We start from the raw sequence: 19218 nt of genomic DNA on the forward strand, positions 1-19218 counted from the left end.
TAGCCTGCTTGAGAAGATTAGAGGCCAACAGCAAATGATGCTTTATTCTACAGCTAGTTTGTCAACTAACTGAAGCTTATTAAAAAAAAAAAATTATTCACGTTTTTATTGTAATTTGTAGCATATTAGACATTACATGTACGTTGGTCAGAACTAGCAAATCTTTGCCACGGAGGGTGATGGGACCTTTAGACTATCTTTTTTTCAAAAGCAACCAACACTTTTAAGCGTCTGGTTTTCAGGAATCCTGGACGACTATTCTTCTGTAAAAGGGCATTTTGTGTTCTCTGTGTGTGCTTATCCTAATCTTAATAAGAGTTTTTAGAAATGAATTTGTGGTCACCTGTGACAAGCATTGTCAGCCCATCAGATTAAGTAAACTGCTATTGTAAGAACATAATTTCTTTTATTCTGCTGTTGCTTATAAATCATACATTATTCCCAGAAAGTACTTTAAGAAAAACCTCTCTGAAGTAAAACATGCTAAGTAAATTGGTAATTGATGATGGAGTGATAATGGTTTGCTTGGTTTGGGAATTTTGGTTTTGTATGAGTGTTATTATTTCTATGTCTCCCCATAAATCTTTTCTTAAGCATAGCTTATGGAAATAGTAGTCTTTTTTTTTTTAATTGAATCGGTATCAAATGAGCAGTTTTCCTTAGTTGTAAGTGTCAAGAATAATGCCTTCTTTTGGAACTGAAAGTTGCTGAAGTCTTTTATAATGTTGAAGTGCAGGAAAACAGAATTGTAGCTTCAGATGTATGTTGCTCTTTTTTTTTTAAACTTTAATTTTTATAATATTTAACCTGTTTTCTGTTTCGTTTCACAAATGTTACAGGAATCATGGGCAAGGAAGGAAGACAAGCTGTAAGAAACAGTGACTATGCAATAGCACGGTTTAAATTCCTCTCCAAGTTGCTTTTTGTTCATGGGCACTTTTACTATATTAGAATAGCAACCCTGGTACAGTACTTTTTTTATAAGGTAAGTCTGCAAAGCGTGCTAGTGAAGTTCACAGAAAAATGTGTAACTCTTTCCCAGCAAGAAATTTATTTCAGATCTAAGAGTGTTGTTTGGAACAGGTTAAATATGTTTGTTCAAACACGTTTTCTGGGCTTTTTTTATATTTTAGAACCAAATGCGGTAGTTTAACTGTGAAATTGTTTAGTACTTCCACCTAGAAGTAGGTTTTAAATACCACAATGAGTTTGCCTAGGCTGAGAGGCCAGACGTGTTTGCTCTCTGAAAGCAGTTATCGCCAGCCTGAAATTAAATGCATTCTTTAGCAAGATGTAAAAGTAGAACCTTTTTTGTTTATTGATTTAATATGAAACAAATTAATTCATCTTTCTTAAAAGGAAAAAGGAGCACAGGAAGTAGTTGAGGGAGGGAAGGGCCCGCAGAAAGTGTATGGGGAGAGAGCATGCTCTTTGCCGGCAGGTTCACCTTAAGAAAACTTAACAGTCCCAGCCTTGACTTAAGAAATCCTGAGGTGAAACACTGCAGGGGAAGTAGGCACCTGGGACTGAGTTCTCTCCAGATACCTCTCAGGGAGCTATTGGCATGAAGCAGCAGGGTAAACTTAAGCACCTGGAAGCTCAGTCCTGGCCTGGGGTGTTTAAAATGCTAATAATGTCTTCCTGCCGCCCCGCCTACTTGAAATTTATCTGAGATTCTAGCATTGGCCACCAAGCCACTTTTTAATCTTCTATTGTTTGCTTTCATTTCAGGATAACAGCATGGTGTTAGGTTTTGGTTTCTGTTTTGTCTACTCCCATGCAGAAAGCTCACATGAGCAGGGCACAGGCTTTCTTGAATGAAATGTGGAAAATATTTCGCAAAGAAATTCTTACAAAGAAACTGAGGGGAAAATGGATGGATTTCTTCTCCTTTAACACTACTTGTACTCCCATAATGAGATGTGTTCATCAAGCACATATGAATTAAGTTTATATTTTTCAGGTTCATTGTCCCAAAGGACAAACAAAATATGCTCTCGAGCAAAGCATATTGCTTCACTTTGCCAAGTTAAAATGCTGAAATGCTTTATGCTCTCGCTGTGTATTTTTACCAGCTTGTAAGAGTAAGCAATTTCTTTTAGGGTTGTGAGGCATATACTGAGGATTAACTATTTCCTTCACTTTTCTTTTTTCAGAATGTGTGCTTTATTACACCACAATTTTTATATCAGTTCTTCTGTTTGTTTTCACAACAAGTAAGTATTGGATGCCTTACATCTTGGTAAATGTGTATGAAACACTCGGGGTAAATAACTAAAAAAATGGGAAAGAACTACACAGGAGCAGCACAGATTTTACACTTAACAAATATCCAGCTTCATTTTCTATATTTGATAGCTTGTTACTAGATGGTTATGTTAGTATAGCTTTTTTCTAACTAGTAAATTCATGTAATTAATTATTTGTTGCTGCTATTAGTGTGCTAATAAATGTTAATAAATATAAACAACTTTTTTCTTTACAAGACTCAAAATAATTTTTGTTTCCATTTTCAGACACTCTATGATAGTGTATACCTGACTTTGTACAATATTTGTTTCACTTCCTTGCCTGTCCTCATATACAGTCTTTTTGAACAGCATGTGCATCCGCATGTATTACAGAGTAAACCTGTGCTCTATCGGTATGTATATCTTATGTATATTGTCACAGTAGCACATCATTTAGAACAGTGGCATCTGCAGAAGTCTGAACCTGCTATTATGCATACGTACAGTATTTTTATCTGTAATTTATGCAATTTTTAGTAACTATCTTGACAAGGAAGAACTGCAGCTACATAGTTTTCATCCTAAAAGTTAATCAACATGAGTATTTTAAGAGAAGCATCTTTTTATGTCAGTCATGTTAAGACTGGAAGAGAGTTGAGCACTTGGTCAGCTTACGTGATTGGCAGCCTTCTCTTCTATTACACATAGGAGGTGAAAATCAGTCAGACACGCAACTGAAAAACTAGGACACTGTGGTTAGGGGAATCACCACAAAAAATGCTTTACTAAGAGGGGAAGTGATTTCCTGTAGAATTAGATGTCCTCCAAGTGGTAGCATGTTGCACTGCATACTGCTTTTTGGAGAAAAAAAGTGTGTATTTTTTGTAAAAAAAGACATGTCTCTTAGATGTTTCTCTTTTCCTAAAGGTCTTTTAAGCAGAACAAGGGGCAAGTATCAGGAGATGTGGCTTTTTCTTCCTCTTGCAATTCCACCTCTGGGGAGAAGAATTCTAGTTTGTGCTATTCTGAATTTGACCCATTAGAGACATTCTTGCCATTGGTGATCCCTACATAAAGCAGAGGCAAATCATGAGAGCTCAGGGTTCTTTTTTTTGCCCATGATTTATGTATTTTTTTTCATATGTCAGCATTCGTTAAATGTATCTTGGTGCAGCTGAAAGTTAAACTTATTCAAAGCAGTAGCAGTCATGCAACGTGAATAGCTGATGGGTTATATAAAGACAATCTGAAGTCCAAAATCTGTTTTCTTTCTGCAGAGACATCAGTAAAAATGCCCATCTGGGGTTTAAACCTTTTCTTTACTGGACCATCTTGGGCTTCTTTCATGCGTTTGTTTTCTTTTATGGCTCATATCTTCTAATGGGAGAAGATACTTCTCTGCTGGGAAATGGCCAGGTACAATACCGTAAGAATTATTCTACTACTGTATTTTTGGTGATATTTCTTAATGTTTTTTTGAAAAATCCGCTTGTGTCAGAAAAATCTAAGATTTTTTTTATTTTTATGAACTATAGAATTACTAAAGATGCTTTGCCAATATTCTTGTGTGCTCTCAAGAGTAACATTTCTTAGTATGGAAACTGTAAGACGTTGTCAGAAAGTGTATGTCCATGAAGAACATATCTTTCAAGATAATAAATGTATTATGGTTGTCTTAAACTTTGTTCTATTTCATATACTGTCTTTGTCAAAATCATACGTCATAACTTCAGTAAATGAGAATTTATATTCATTCATTCAGAACTCATTTTGAGTTGGACTTAATTGCAGTGTCAAACAATGGCTTCCCTTTAGCATATGTTATAAAATTAGGCTTAAACCAGAAAGTTGCCAAAAGTCTTAAAGCTTTTCCTGAAAACTTATTATTTGAATTACTAAGAATTTTTAAAAATTAAGTGGTGCAAGCTGCTTTTAAATTACACTTTTTATTCAATAAATGTTTTTAAGACACTAACTTAATGAAATAATCAAATATTAATTTGACACTTTCTATTTTAAAGATGTTAAAGTTAACAGAAATATCATATACAAAAAACTCTAAAGCTTGGATGAAACCATTACAAGTCTGCTTCCTCACTTTCCCTGATTCTGAGTTAGTTAACCCAATTTAGAACAATTAGATACTGATTTTTCTCTCATAAAACTGTTATGGGTAGCGATACAAAAATACATGTGCTTTTCTCATGCCATTCTTACTACTGACATGAAGTGCTTGCTGATTCTCGTGTAGTGCTTGGTAGAGTTGCAAGTTATGGCACAAGGTACAAAAATAGCATGATGCTGTATTCACAGTGGTCACCTGGTGATAGGGAGTGGGCATGAGCTCAGGAAGTTTAGCCAAAAAAAGGGTTTCCATATAATGATGTACAGACAATGGCCAGAATTGTCTTGAGTGACTGAAATCAGAGAGCATGTGAACTGGTGGTTAGCATCCCTGCAGAGAAAGGAGCAATAAAGGGGAATGGTGCAGCTAGCAGGAGTACCTGTTTCATCATGAGACGTTTGCTAAAAATGTTAAAATAATTGTGCTTTAGGCTAAAATGTCACTTACAATTGAGGTATGAGTGTGTCCTCTCTTGGCATTTGTTACAAGCGGTGTGACTTTGAAGTTGTTGTGAATTGGTGAAGGACTTTCAGTACTCTTCTAATGAAGTAATTTTATATTATGAATCACTGTGTTTCTGTGCATCTGTCTTAGTTGTCAAAGCACCTCACTTCAAAATTGCTTAGTAAACGTCCACAAGGCAGGAACAGACTTTTTTCATTGTATTTAGTAACAAATGTTTAGTTTGGGGAACAGATTATATTCTGTAAAGTCTAGACCAGTATGTTAATGTAGACCTTATGGAGAAGGTTCTTTTAATGGTTTCTTGTATAAATTAACCTCAAGATTTTTTAAATATACTTAGTGAATGAGCATACTGGAAATAAAGCTTTCAGACGCCCTTTGGCTTCTCATGTTTTCTGTGATGTGACTTAAGTCTTAGAATTTATTTGGAGTTACTCTCAACCTCTCTGTGTTTGCTAAAAGATGGTTATTGGAACTGGCAGAACTGTGTGTTGCAGTAAAATATCTGTGGTGCATAAAGTATGTTGCAGTTTTAACATGTGCCTGAAAAAGCCAAAGTCAAGGGCAAGAGAAACGGGTGTACTGCTGAAGTGCTTTCTTGTAAGAAGTCCTCAAGAAGTGACCACTTTGTGCAAATGTGTGATACAGGGTACTGCTGGTGCAAGGCCTCACATCTTGATTCCGAGTTCTCAGTTTGGAGCAAAGCAGAATAGAAGAGATTGTAAATAACTTGTTAATGCTGGTGGCTTGTTAGGCTTACCTCAACACATTGTGCGACAACTTGATCTTTTAGTTCTTTTTTTCTCCCCGCTTTTTCATGCTGTGCATGTCGTCAGATATTGAAACCTAACAGGCAAATGGTAAGAGTTTAGAAGAGGAGGAGATACAGAATACTGTATCTGTTAGTTCACAGGATTAAAGGATGCAGCATCCACAGTGTAAATGTGTTCAAAAATAAAATGGTGGCAAGAACCTGTTCATGTTTTGCATTCTAACTCTGACCATTGAGAGCAGTGTTAGCAAAGACACTTTCTTTCACAGGTCACTCAGGAGCAGTAGTCTAATTTTACTTCAAGATTATTATTGCAGTACTTAACAGCAAGCATGTTGCTTGTTTAAACATTACTATTGTCATGAAAAGTAAATAGAAGGCTTCAGAAGATGTGTTTATAACAAAGATCTTTAATCAGTAAATCCAGACTCATGGCTGCCTCAATTTTCTACCTTGTGTAAAGATGAGAAAAGCCGTTGTGAGATCTATGATCAGACTGTTGGGATTTTTTTTTTTGTCAGAGCTCTGTAACAAGGACTACAACTGTGTGAATCCCAGTTTCGTGCCTCTGTGCTGTACTAACAAATCAACTCTAGGATGACCTTTGATTGCCTGTCTGCATGTGGTACCTTTCTTGCTTGCATAGTTTGCTACCAGTAAATACCAAGTTGAGGGTTTGGTCATTGTTCAGTATGTCAGTGGCAAAACTAGCTGCGAAACAGCAATGTCTTCAGTTTCAGCACCCAGACTGCTTACAAGAGCAGAGCAGTTGGACCTGTTGTAGGATGGCAGTGTGTGTCTGAGTAGCATGTGTGTAGATAGATTACAAACTCGGCATCCCTGTTTGGTTGTCAGAGCTGAGATTTTATTGTTGTAGAACTTGTTCAGAGTTTTGATGGTTTAATTTACATGGACAAGAGAATACAAAAGTGACAGATACAGTGTTTTAGAATTGAAGCTTAATTTTGTGTTTATTAGCCTTGAAACAAAGTGTCTTTTCCTTAGAATTTTCTTAGAAAAATACAATGGCACCATTATTTTTGAATTGTAAAATTGTGCGTGGGGTAAAAAGTGAACTTTCAGGTGATGCTGCATGTTGAAAATAATCTGGAAATGTTTAAACTCAGTGTTTTGCACTTATGTTAAAGTAAATACCTTCCACCTAATATTTGCTTTCTTTTGGATGCTTGTACTTAATTGATCAAATTGATATCTTCATTTTCCTATCATTTCATGTTACTGTTTTGGACTTTCTTCGTATTTCATGTAAGCTTTGAGGTGATTTGTTTTGAACCAAGAAGGAAGATGACTTGTGGATTGTTAATTTTGCTCTTATTATGAGCTGTATTTTTTCCTAGTAGTTTGTGTTGTACCCTTCTTGCTTTTTCACAATATTTGTTGTTACAAGCTTATGTCCACAGACTTATTCCATTAGTATAGCTGACTTGAGAAGAATCTAACTTACTGTGAATGCTCTTAACTGATTTTTTTCTTCCATGATTTTTGCCTTGCCGTTTTCTTAGATGTTTGGAAACTGGACATTCGGTACTTTGGTCTTCACCGTTATGGTTATAACAGTTACGATGAAGGTATGATATTATGCTAATTACTCTCTGTGTTTGGGTATATAGGCAAATATATAATGGAGCGATAATTTAAAATTGATTCAGAAGTTATACAGAAGTAATTGATTCTTGAGGATTCCGGATAAGTGATTTTTATGTTTGGTTTCAGTGTTGGTTAAAATTTTTCTTTGTAGTTTTTGCATGTTACAACAATATTTAGTGTTTGAGCTGGAAGTTCATAAGTACATTCAGACCAGTATTTATCACTTTCTGTAAAGTGGGGGGAAAAAGAAAGTTCATTGAAGTTATCTTTGTTTTAGATGGCACTAGAAACTCACTTCTGGACATGGATAAACCATTTTGTTACTTGGGGATCCATTGTATTTTATTTCATATTCTCCTTGTTTTATGGGGGAATTATCTGGTGAGTGATTTTTTTTTTTTCTCCCGCCTCTCCTTTCTGTAGCACGTGATAGATGAAGCTATGAAAAAACACTGAAGTATTATGTTCTACCATGTTGCTCTGAATTTTGTGACAGGTGTTGAAAAATAAATTTTTAAGCCTAGAGCAGCCTCTCGCTTTTGGTGATTCTTTTAGAAATTTGAGCAATGCTGCTAAGCTGTCCTGTGCTCAAGGACAGAAATTACTTGTCTCTCACAGGCTGTGACTATAAAGGCATTTTTGTTTTTAAAAAGTAGATAGGTTCCCAAAGGTGGTATGCAATAGGTAAATATTTGCAACAGAAATTAAGATGCTGGGGTTTGAGTCAGTAAAGTGGTGTATTTTTGCTTGTATTTTGGGGTCTTGGAGGGATAGGATGGTGATTGATTTACTGCAACACAATTTAAAACTAAACCAGAATGTTTCCCTCCAGAGTTTGGTACCCTCCTTCCCCAGAGTTTCTTTGCAGGTCAGTTCCAACAGATTGCTAGACTTCTACATGGACATCATGCAATTGTAACTCTGCATCCTGAGTGACTTGCTGCTTGATGTAAAATAAGATGCACTTAAGCCTGTCTGTGCTGTACTTTTGTTTCTAGAAGTTCCTTTTAGTAATTGCCAATTCTTTTAACATTTCAGGCCATTTTTACATACCCAGGACATGTACTTTGTATTTGTTCAACTGTTGTCAAGTGGTTCTGCTTGGTTTGCCATAATCCTCATAGTAGTTGCTTGTTTGTTTCTTGATGTCGTGAAGAAAGTGCTGTATAGACATCTACGACCAACAAGTACTGAAAAAGCTCAGGTAATGTTATGCTTTTGTATCCAACTTGATCAATAGTTAAAAGAACACATTTGTTAAAATCTGTCTTGTAAATTAATTACTTTCCTGTGATATTTAATTATCCTCTTACATTGCTGTCATGTTTAATGCATAAAAGTGTTATCATTTCAAAAGATAATGTTAATTTGAAATTACTAAAATGAGGACACCATTTTACAGGGAAATAACTTTTATGTTTAAGTAATTGATATTAACAATAGTAGAATTATTTATGAAGGGGTCACTCAGTCTTTTGCATCTCAGCTTGCAACTGTATGAGATCATGCTACATTTTTGTACTGCATTAAAGATGGTAACTCATTCTCACTTTTGTCTAGGCATTAGAAGCTCTCCAACTGTAATTGGCACTGAATAGTTCTTAAAATGTGATGAAAACAATAATTTTAAAAATTACTTTAGTAGGACTTGTTTTAATTAGTATTTCTTAAATCTTGATCATATCATATGAAATGTATTTGATTGTTGATTATGTAATTAAAGATAATTACCTGTGTGGCATTTTCATAAATTCATAGAAGAGGTCTAAAGATATGCTGTGATAATAGAATCTCCCTTTTGCCTGACACAGGCTGTAAAAACTCCTTGAAATCATTCTGTTGAAATTAGGCTGTCTTTTAGCCAAATATCTCATCTATATTTGAGTGTTTTCTTCTTTTTAGTGACAGTTATGGAGAGGTCATCCTGACCCATTGTTCTAATAGTAATAGTTACTGTCTCTGGTTTCAGTTTTCAGCATTTTATCTTTTTACACTTCTTCTGCTAAAGTGAAAAGCCTTCTATTAACAATTTTTTGTTTTATTCATGGTTAGGTTTGTGATCAAGCTAATTTTCTCATTGATAAGTAGATTGGACTTGCATCTCTTGTCAAAAAGGTTATTTTCCAGTCTTTTAATCATTCTTGTGTTTCTCCTGTAATCTTCACCATTCCTCAACCTCATCTTGAATTTTGGATTTCACCAGTGGACACAACATTCCAGCACAGCATACATCATTATCCAGTATGGAAATAATGAATCCCCCGGCTGTATTCAGTTTACAAAATAAGATACATCAATAACCTGTTATTTTCTGCCTCTTTTTCTCATCTGCAAGTGATTATGTTGGTTTCTTCCAGGTCGTTGATGAGAGGTCAAATAGCATAGGGCCAAAAAAAAAGTGAAAGTGAATGAAGAATCCAGTTGACAAAGATATCCCATATACAGTTATGTGCTGAAATCTGTTAGCAGTTTTTAGTCCATTTGTGTGCCATACTGATTTTGTGTGGTGTCCTAGTTGCTTAATTTGAATTACACTATGTGCCATACAGAACTCTTAACTGCAGTACATCAATACTGTTACCTTTAGCATCTAACCTTGTAGTTACTTTGATGTAAGTGCATGTTCATTTACTTAAATTATACTACTCTTCTAATTTGTGTGTTAAAAAAATCCATGTGAGACATTCTCTTAATTTGCCTGGGATCAACATCATGCTGACAAACCTATTGCTAGCCAGAATATCCCATTAGTCCCTTTTCAGAACTGGAATATGAACTGCTTTTTCCAGTCTTGGAATTTAGTAGCTAAAAGCCAAGGTAAATAACCACTAGCTTTCAGAAAACCGTCCAACTAGACCTGATAAGACTCTTGATTGCATGTTATTGCACTTTTGGGATCAAGTGTCTTGATTTAGGAGAAATTCTATCGGTAGTGGTAGTTACTTATCTTTTTCTTTTCCCCTTCAAAAACTAGTGGCAATATTTATCAAACACTTCCCTTTCTTTCCTTCCTGTACATCAGCTGTTCCTATTTGGCAGTCTCTTGGTATGGTTGTTGAGGTTTGTCATGTTCCTAAAGTGCTTGAATTAAAAATCAAAAAGCCCGCATCTTTTTTCCCTAGCCTTATCCATATACTTCTTGTTGCATTCTCTTGCTTTCTGAATCGATCCTAAAGAATTTCCAGGTTCAGTTTGCTTCCATTGCAGTTGTGTCATCAAGGACAGAGTCAGACTTCTTATTTTTAAGAAAGAATCTTGATGAATGTCTAACACCTTTCCTGTGGCTATAGCTTGATTCAAAGCCATGGGGACTTTGCTTTGTGCATCTCTATTAGTAATCTTTTTTTTTTTCCTTATTCCCATTCTACTTTGCCATTTGACAGTGTCAGCATAAGGATCTATGTTTACCAAAATACTGTCTTTTTTCTGAAAACACTTAATTCCTGATATTGCAAAGTTGAGGTATCTAACTGGTTTGACCAGAAATGCTTCAGCAGCCATTCGATGGTTTCTCTGTGTGTGTCTGATAATGAACTCATAGTTAAAAATGTATTTGCGAAAAGAAGGCACCTGTTTGTTGCTTTCTTGAGGTCTAATCTGTTGAAATTTTTCCATTCTTACTTTTAATGGGACAGTCAGCTCCACTGAATTTCATTGGCTATTCTTGTAGTGAGGAAGTAGACATAAGTGAAGATTAACAGATGACCAACTTAGGACAGTTATTGTCAAGAAGTGACAGAATGCTTCTTTCAGGATTATACCTCATCAGATTTGTTTAAAATTTCTAGTAAATATTTTTCTTTCAGTTTCAAAGAAGAGGGGAGGACTCTGACTTTCAGATAGAATGAGTTTGGAGAATGTCTTTGTCCTAAAAGCTAAGGAATTTTCTGTGGAAGTCATTTGAAGAGTGAATATGGAACTTTGTGTATTGCCCTTTTAAATGCATTTTTCGTAGTGTAGGTGCACCCTCTGTATAACTGACTATTTTTAAATATTCATTTTTAATTGTAGGACTAAGTATATTTGCATATTGGGGGAAAGAAAAAGTTTCATTTACAGTTACTAAGTTTTTATGAGGGCAAGATAAATTGTTACATGAACTAGTCAGTAATTTTTTAAATCACAGCTATTTAAGTTATTTGTTTCTGCCCCCCATCATTTAAATTCTGAAATATTCCCAGGAGCAGTGAGCAAATCACAGGTTTCTCAGCTGAAAATGCTTGCCCCTATTGTTTTAATCTTTCAGAAACTAAGAGCACACTAGTTGTGCAAGTTACCCAACTTAGTGCTCTGAATTCACTGTATCTGTAGGCATCGGCCTTACTCTACTGAGTATATAAGCAACTTGATTTTATATCTTTTATTAGTATAAGGTCATAGCATCAACAGTCAATCTGCCTCTTATCACTTGGATGTTCCTAATTCATTCATAATAGAGCGAAGAAATTTAACTGGTGTGAGAGAGAAACACTTGAGAAATTCTGCTAAAGATAAACTTTTACATGTAAATATTGTTCTGTGTCACAACAAATTTAAAAAAAAAAAAGTCTGTTCCTTTTTGGGAAGTCAGTATATTAAAAACTTGACAGGCAAGCATGAGTTGACTTTTATAGAGGCATGAGTTTTTGGTTAACTCTTACCTTCCTTAATGCACTTAGGGTGCACATGTGTAACTTTTCTTTTTTTCTGTGTTCCAAGATATTTTGCCGGCCTTAAAGAAAATCCATCTTACTATGTTTGACTTTGGTCTGTTGCCCTGAAGTAGCTTCTGGGTAATTTCTGACTATAGGTCTGTTACAGAATCATATAGGAGGGAGTGAGGTAAATCTGAATCAAAATATAAATCTTCAGGTAAATACAAATCACAGCACTATTGAGGGCAGAAGGTAATACTGAATAAAGATGTCTGGTAAAGTATAGATGTAAAAGTATATGGGCCTTTTTTCTCAGTATGAAAGCTAAGGTACGCTTAAGAATGGTCCTACCAAACAATAACTGGCTGTGATGATCCCAGGAGCTGTCCTGAAGGTACCAGGCTTGGTTTCTGTATATGATGTGTATTCCGCTTAAATAACAATGTCTTGTCCTATGTCTTTCTCTTAGAAAATTACTGCTGCTACTTACTGACATATATGTTCCATCCCTTCTCTGTCCAATTGTAGATGTACTCCAACAGAGTTGCTTTAAGTGACGAGTTCATCGCACTGCAGCCATTGTCCAGGGCAAGGAATCAGCTGAGCAAAATTAGGTAGAGTAGGAGGGACAGTTCCTCATCAACTCTTATGCATGCTGAAGGTGAACTAACCAGTGCTGAGAGAGATGGGAAGAGGCATGAATATTAGTGGGTTGAGAGGGCAATACCTGTAGTGCAGACACATTCAGTTTGGTTATTTCTTAGCTTTGCTCTGTGTTTTTGAGCCAAATGCTTCTTCTAAGTAGCATGTGTTGGACGTGCTTTTTTTAGGAGAAAACATCCCTAGCATGACGCTCAACTTTCAGAATACAGATCTAGCTCTTCTTGCATCCATTTTTAAATAATCACCGTTTCTAGCATGGTTATAATGCTTTTAATTTCTTTATGATCAAAATTAACAGTGCTTTTTGCATGTTGGATAATTTCAGCTTCATAAGGCTGTGACAGGAAGGTCCATATATTTCAGGCAGCAATTTCTTGTGAGTTGTTTGCCCATTTTAATTTGCTTTCACTTGTGTTGAAAGGGCAGAAAATTTAAGTTTGGTGCGTGCATACACTTGTGCGGCTAAGGCTTTTTGTGTTTGTTTTGTGCATCTATAAAGTGAGTGTTGTTTGTTTTCAATGTGTATGGTGGATACATATTCCTAAAGGCATTTGGCTACAAAGTCCTAGAAAATTATTCAAAAAAAGATCAAAGCGTACATGTGTCTGTGTAGGTGAACCATTATGAATCTGAAACTCTTCAAATGCACTGAGTTCAGTCCATGAAATGCTATCAAATGCTGATTCTCATTTGTAAGACTAAAACATTCGTATGCATTAATAATGTCTCAACCTGTTTGATGTTTTATCCCACCCTTATCTACTTCTGTATTCTATAGCAAGAATTAATCCAAAGAACTGATTCCTTTTCAGTATTTTTTTAAGGTGACTGCGTTGTTTAAAAACATGCAAATAGGTGCTAGGAGAACCAACCATCCTACATTTTTGGGACCTCATTGCCGTTTGTTTAACTGAGGGAAAGTAGGAGACAGGAAGCTGACACTGTAAATGATTAGCAGAGAACTTTTAGTGGTTAATTGAAACAGATGATACAAGTCCTTTTAAAGGGGGGCAGGGAAGAGAAGAGCTTTGTATTTCCTCTGAGAGTGTGCTATACCTTTGCAGGCAAAACTTGAAATGGCTATTGTGTTTAGCTGTTAGTTGTCCCACTGCAAAACATATCAGCTTAGATTTCCAAACACCCCAGGGAGGTAGTGGTGGGGTGTTTTTGTTTTGTTTTTAAATTCCGTACTTAGTAGCTTTAAAACGGGCAAACTGCAGTATACCTCTTGAATTTTAGTAAACTTAGCAACATATTGGGGAGATTCCTCTGCAAAAGCTTTTACAAGTTAGCTTTTAAAATTCTTGGTTTATCAGTGTCATGTGAGTAAGTTACCTTTTAAAAACTTTGGATAAATATATTTTCAGTAAACCTTTGTTTTCTCACTGAATTATTAAAGTGGTGCATCATAATTACACCAAAGGTTTTATAACAAAAGATTCTGTTAAACTTTCCAAAACTAAACAAGTTTTAACGGTTATGCTACTGGATGGTAAAAGAAAAATAAAGCTGTCTAGGAATCTAGCACTGTAGTTACTAAAATACTAAAAACAGGCGAATGCTTGCTAACTTCAGGGGATTTTCATCATGTTACACTTAGGGAAGGGGTTGAAGAAAAATGGGAAATTTGTTTTGTCCATGAGTAACAAATGATTATGCAAATCCAATTCTCTTGTATGTCAGAATTTTTACACTTGAGTATCTAATAGTAAGGTACTGAAATACAAGCACTGAGTGCCTTATACTATGCAGCTGAAGTTGTAAAGTGCAACAAGAAAGAAACAAGGGTTCGGGTTTCTCTAGTTCTTTATTTGTAGTCTTCAGATGAAGTTCGGAAGGTATCCTGTGGATCCTCACCTAAAACAGTAAAAAGGAAAATCAGCTAATAGATGGAAACTACTCACTTCACTATACTAAATCAAAACTAATTTGGAGTGAAGACCACGGGTTAGTTTCTGCGGTGTCCAGGGCAGCTGTTTTCCAAAAGCAGTAGAGCAGAGAAAGCAAAGAAAACTGTAGGAACATGAAACAAAACAGCTGCTTGGTGAATGTAGCTGTAAGCAGCTAATTTTGTCACACCTGATTTGTACACACCCACCCAGTAATTGCATCCTTCGTGACTGCATGTAGATTGATGAACAGACTTTGGCATGTGACTGCAGAATGCATGTAGATTGATGAACAGACTTTGGCAGTTTTTTGCTGTTTGTTAAATATGTATTAAAAACCTCAAAAGGAATATAGCACCAGGTTAAACTGAGTTATGCCTTGTTCTGCAAATGTGCTTACTGTTCTGTTGGTATACAAAAGGAGAATATCTTTATGAATGCAAATTAAAAGACAAGTATAATGTTATCATCAATTTTCATGTCTATAGGCTTCACAGTGTGCAAAAAATGTTCACGTTTATATTAAGTACATTTGTGTTGTACAGTTAAGAGCTTTGAGGTGGGTCTTTAAGTGTCCATGTGATTTCTGTAAGTCAGAAATGCGGTCTTGTGTGTGCCTGTTAAACTCTCGCCTCTGAACTTTACTGTCACTTTTGTAACTTGGGATGAAGGGGAAATCAGGCAGCACAGGTCAGGTGCAGGCTTTATGCTTAACTGGAGACTGACTTGAGTACTTCTTCTTTCCTCTGTAGCTGTCTCTCCTGTTCTTGGAACATGTGAAATATATATCTGAGGGTAGTAACTGTATCTCATTGTATCTCATTTCAGTTTTTTTTGTTGTCGTGGTTTAATCTCAGTCGGCAACTAAGAACAACGCAGCCGCTCGCTCACTCCCCCCCGCCCGGTGGGATGGGGGAGAGAATTGGAAGAGCACAAGTGAGAAAAACTCATGGGTTGAGATAAAAAACAGTTTAATAATTAAAATGATAATAATATGATAATAATAATACACAAAGCAAGTGATGCACAGTAATTGAAATAAAATGATAATAATATAATAATAATAATACACAAAACAAGTGATGTCAGCCAGTCCCCGAGCAGCGACCCCCCCCGGCCAGCTTTCCCAGTTTATGTACTGAGCATGACGTCACATGGTATGGAATGTCCCTTTGCTCAGTTTGGCTGTGCCCCCTCCCAGCTTCTTGTGCACCTCCAGCCTTCTCAGTCGGTAGAGCATGGAAAACTAAAAAGTCCTTGGCTAGTGTAAGCATTACCTAGCAACAACTAAAACATCGGTGCGTTATCAACTTTGTTCTCATCCTAAATCCAAAACACTGTACCAGCTACTAGAAAGGAAATTAACTCTATCCCTACCAAACCCAGGACATTTGTAAACAAAGGCTTGTGTATGTATGTATACCTATCTCTGTGCTTTATGAGAACTGTCAGAAATCTTAAGACACGTGAGAAGTGTTGCTCAGACAGATGTTTTAATTCTACTTACTGATGGGATTAACTGTTTACAGAGTTTTTACCGTTGGACAGTGTGTTACAACTGTACACAATACTAGGGAAATGTAAAACACAAAAAAGGTTTTTATTTACAGGGGAGGCTGTCAGTGCTTAATGTTATATCTGGGACTCTCGAACTGTAGCATTTGCCTTAGCACAGCCAAGACCCTGTTCTTTCCCCATCTACAAGCCCATGAGTCTATTGATGCCTTGTTTTCCCTTCATCTCTTTACAGATCTGCTTTCTTTAGCTGTCTCCAGAACTCCAGACTCCTAGCCCTGGCTTTACAGCCTTCATTACTTGTCTGTATTTTTTTCCTCTAGTTACTGTTTCATAGGATTCCCCTCCTAATAGCTTTCATATCTGATCCAGCCCAGCTGTGTAGAAGTCAAGAACAGACAGGTTTCTGTTCCTTTTACTGCGTATGTTTTCTGTAAGGAACATATAATTTCCAAGAAGACTGTTAAAGTGCAAACATGCATTCGCACTAGTGAAGTATACCAGAACATCTTAATATGCTAAACTTTGAACAAGGGTAATCTCTGCCTTTACAGGTTTGTACATTGTGTTAGCATAGTGTGGTGCTGATCTGTTGGCTAATCCGTAGAATCTATCGCAGGAAGAGGGAATAAATGAGAGAAGCATAGACTATTTCGTATTTATCTTCAGCCACAACAGTGCACGTATTTACTTACCTGAAGATACTTTTGTCTAATGACTTTGAAATAACAAAATAATTTGGCATTTGTAGGTTTACTCGATTCAAAGAGATGAAGAGTAGAAAAACTACAAAGATGTTGAAAACATAAGTGCCAGTGAAGTTGTTAGATGTCAACATTCTTATATTTTCATCTAATTGTTTGGGATTTTGGTATACAATATATTAAGGATTAAAGAAAGTGAGCTTTACAGCAGGGAGCAAGTTTTAACTTAATTGTGGAATAGTAATAACCATCTCATATATTTTCTGAAACATCCGTGTGGCATCAGACATGTCGGCAGCTAGGACCTGGGCTCAGGAAAATATGCTGCAGTGCTCTTAACTTGATGTACAGGATTAAATACATTTCCTGTTCAGCAAAGTCCCAACTGTATATTTCAGTGTGATTAAATATTTAGTTGAAATGTCTGTCTTGTGGCTTATAGAATACCCTGTAATAAGATAAACAAACTAAAATGGTCCTTTCTGTTAGAAGGGGGAAAACAAATAAAACTCCAAAATCTGAAATCAAAATCTGAAAATTTGAAATAGATTTCAAATTTGTTGGATTTTCCTCTTTTGTAGTCTACGGCGCACAAAAAGACCGAACGCTTCTAATGTTTGTGCACTGATGATAAACCATGTTTGATCCACCGATTAACTTGAAAAAATGGCCTCTTTACCTTGTAAATATGCCTTGTTCTCTCAAAAACAGATCTGTAAAATGAAAGTTCGTATAAAAATGGTAACTGTTTTAAAGCAATGCAAGCATGGTGCTTTATAAGATTTGTTGCTTTTCTGTCCTTCTAGATGGAAGAAGATAAGGGTTCAGTCAGCTCAGCATGTGACTTTGCTGAAAGCAGGCACAGAGGGGAGGACAATAGGCAACTGCTAGATCCATCTAGCCTACCCGACAGTTCTTACGTTCACTAGGTAGTACTCCCACTCTACCCTAATGTGTGTGTATATTTATATATATCATATATAGACAGTCATGGAGCCATCTCCAAAATACCCATACTTTTGGTATCTACAAGAAAATTTGCATCGTAGTATGTGGCTTTGATTTTTCCTTATCAAGCTGAATCATTCTTTAATTCTGCACTTCAGTTGCTTTTTGATTTATTACATGAAATGGGCCATTATCATATGAAGTATTATGTTTATTGTGATCCTGGATCTTACCTTATGAAAATACTTTATTTGCAGTCCAAATATGAATAATATGAGGTATTTCTCTATACTTAATTTTTTTAAGGCATCGTCTCTCCTGCCTTTTGTTTCCTGAGGGTTTGTTTCAGGTCTTCAGAGACCATTATGCTCTACTGCCTTACTATGCCAGGTTTTACTTTGATATAAAACTATGATCATAACTGTCTGCTATAGAGAGAAAAGTGAGAAAATGGACTTTTTAGCATAATACAAGTATCTTCCTTCCAGGTAGTGGATATAAATATAAAAATCCGTGTTCACCAGGCAGTGATACACAATATATCTACACATAAAATTGAATTTACTTTTATGTTGTCCTTAGTGCTTTTCCAGTATTACCTTACACTTAACTCTGAGTTTGATTAAACATAAATGTTGTTTCCAGGCTATGTAAGGTCACGTTTGCTGTTTTTTAAAAAAGGGCAATATTAACTTTTCCATAAATTGTGGTTCAAGCATGATCCTAGCTTTTTGTGAGTATCTAACTTGAGAAGAACAAAGGAGGTTCTAGTGAAGAAGAGACATCAGCCCTCCAAAATCCAGAGCTGAGGGTTCAGTCCTTGGAAGCTAGTTTGGGTTACTCTTGGTTCCTCTTTCTGCCAGTCTTTGAATAATATCTAGGACTGCTAGCTCTTAGGTCAGCAGATTCTAGGGGAAAAAAATGTCTGGTCCATCTGATCCTACATACAACCGCTGTCATATGACCTTTTACAGTAACTTTAAAGGTATTACTTGGTCTGCTTCAAGATAATGGATGGACTAAATATTCTTTTTGAAATCCGAAGTGTAGGAATGTTGAGAGGTTTTTTTTGTATTGCTGTGAACACAACCGTGAAGATCATTGCATATGCAGCAGGGAGCTTGCTTTCTGACCTCCTAATAGGAATTCCTTCTGCTCTGTGTAATTTCTTGTCTGATACACTGAGCGCAGTATGAAGTGACTGTGAAGGTCATATTTGCTAGTACTGCAATGCTGCAAATTGTGCTGTTCCTAATTATGGTATCTTCTGTGACAGTGCAATTATGACCAGATGTGATGGTCATCAAATAAGGGCGTTCAGGGACTCAAGCTCTGTTGAGGTGTGTTTTGTTTTGGTTTTGCTTTAACCAAAACCCCTTTTAGACCTGTCAGTTGCAATGCTTCTGCTCCTGTCTCTCAGGTATTTACAGAAGTTCATTGTCATAGTAAATGTTCATTTTGTGTCCAGAAGACCTCCCAAATGAGTGTGAGTTAGTCAGAGGTGTGTGGTATATCCACTCATTCATGGCATCTGAGGTGCAGCAACTGAATCAAGGGTTTCAGTTTGTAATGCTTTCTGTAAGTTCATACAGTTGTTAACTGACAATCCTGTAAGCATCACGTTAGCGATGTGATGGGAAGATCTGGAGGGACCATGGGGAATG

General features: G+C 36.2%; 1 protein-coding gene across 1 annotated transcript in view; it reads left to right on the forward strand.

The window, feature by feature from the left end:
* Nucleotides 1–19218, forward strand: part of ATP11B (ATPase phospholipid transporting 11B (putative)) — a 71163-nt gene that overhangs the window by 45407 nt on the left and 6538 nt on the right. The window contains exons 22-28 of the mRNA XM_009288054.2: nucleotides 840–985; nucleotides 2157–2216; nucleotides 2517–2644; nucleotides 3509–3647; nucleotides 7117–7182; nucleotides 7479–7582; nucleotides 8240–8405. Of these exons, the coding sequence (XP_009286329.2) occupies nucleotides 840–985; nucleotides 2157–2216; nucleotides 2517–2644; nucleotides 3509–3647; nucleotides 7117–7182; nucleotides 7479–7582; nucleotides 8240–8405 (809 nt within the window). The remainder of the gene's footprint in view (nucleotides 1–839; nucleotides 986–2156; nucleotides 2217–2516; nucleotides 2645–3508; nucleotides 3648–7116; nucleotides 7183–7478; nucleotides 7583–8239; nucleotides 8406–19218) is intronic.

This window comes from Aptenodytes forsteri, unplaced genomic scaffold (genome assembly GCF_000699145.1).
Source record: "Aptenodytes forsteri isolate BGI_AS27 unplaced genomic scaffold, ASM69914v1 Scaffold72, whole genome shotgun sequence".
In the NCBI taxonomy this organism is placed as follows: Eukaryota; Metazoa; Chordata; class Aves; order Sphenisciformes; family Spheniscidae; genus Aptenodytes; species Aptenodytes forsteri.